The following is a 1,139-nucleotide window of genomic DNA, read 5'->3' as shown; positions in this document are numbered from 1 at the left end:
ACAGCACGATTCACACAGCTCTAAATGCGCATTTCGATGCACAGTTCAATGTACAATTAGCCGCGGATCCCCTTCAACGCGCGCTTTACCGCATTATTTGATGCACGCCTCAAAACGCGCTTCCGCGTCGGAATGAATGCCGTACACGCTTCATACAGCGCGATTCGCATAGCTCTAATCGCGCTATTCGACATGCAATTCAACATACAATCAGCCGCGGGATTCAACGCGCGCTTTGTTGCACAATTCGATGCGCGCTTCAAAACGCGCTTCCGCGTCGGAATGAATGCCGTACGCGCTTCATACAGCGCGATTCGCACAGCTCTAAACACGCAATTCGACGCGCAATTCAACGTACAATTAGCCGCGGAATTCAACGCGCACTTTAGCGCATAATTCGATGCGCACTTCATATGAATGCCGTACGCGCTTCATACAGCACGATTCACACAGCTCTAAATGCGCAATTCGATGCACAGTTCAACGTACAATTAGCCGCGGAATTCAACGCGCACTTTAGCGCATAATTCGATGCGCACTTCATATGAATGCCGTACGCGCTTCATACAGCACGATTCACACAGCTCTAAATGCGCAATTCGATGCACAGTTCAATGTACAATTAGCCGCGGAATTCAACGCGCGCTTTAGCGCATAATTTGATGCGCGTTTCAAAACGCGATTCCGCGTCGGAATGAATGCCGTACACGCTTCATACAGCGCGATTCGCATAGCTCTAAACGCGCAATTCGACGCGCAATTCAACGTACAATTAGCCGCGGAATTCAACGCGCACTTTAGCGCATAATTCGATGCGCACTTCATATGAATGCCGTACGCGCTTCATACAGCACGATTCACACAGCTCTAAATGCGCAATTCGATGCACATTCAATGTACAATTAGCCGCGGAATTCAACGCGCGCTTTAGCGCATAATTCGATGCGCGTTTCAAAACGCGTTCCGTCGGAATGAATGCCGTACGCGCTTCATACAGCGCGATTCGCACAGCTCTAAACGCGCAATTCGACATGCAATTCAACGTACAATTAGCCGCGGAATTCAACGCGCGCTTTAGCGCATAATTCGATGCGCGCTTCAAAACGCGCTTCCGCGTCGGAATGAATGCCGTACGCGCT

At 50.0% G+C, this 1,139-nt stretch overlaps 1 protein-coding gene across 1 annotated transcript; it reads right to left on the bottom strand.

Annotated features, from left to right (window-relative positions):
• Window positions 1–56: 56 nt before the first annotated feature.
• Window positions 57–413, bottom strand: VOLCADRAFT_100615 (uncharacterized protein; the record flags this gene model as incomplete). The annotated part of the gene is made up of 1 exon (XM_002959167.1): window positions 57–413. One exon carries the CDS (start codon window positions 411–413, stop codon window positions 57–59), a length of 357 nt encoding a protein of 118 aa, XP_002959213.1.
• Window positions 414–1,139: the final 726 nt, after the last annotated feature.

This window comes from Volvox carteri (genome assembly GCF_000143455.1).
Source record: "Volvox carteri f. nagariensis unplaced genomic scaffold VOLCAscaffold_131, whole genome shotgun sequence".
Taxonomy (NCBI): domain Eukaryota; kingdom Viridiplantae; phylum Chlorophyta; class Chlorophyceae; order Chlamydomonadales; family Volvocaceae; genus Volvox; species Volvox carteri.
This window is presented reverse-complemented; position numbering and strand designations above follow the sequence as displayed.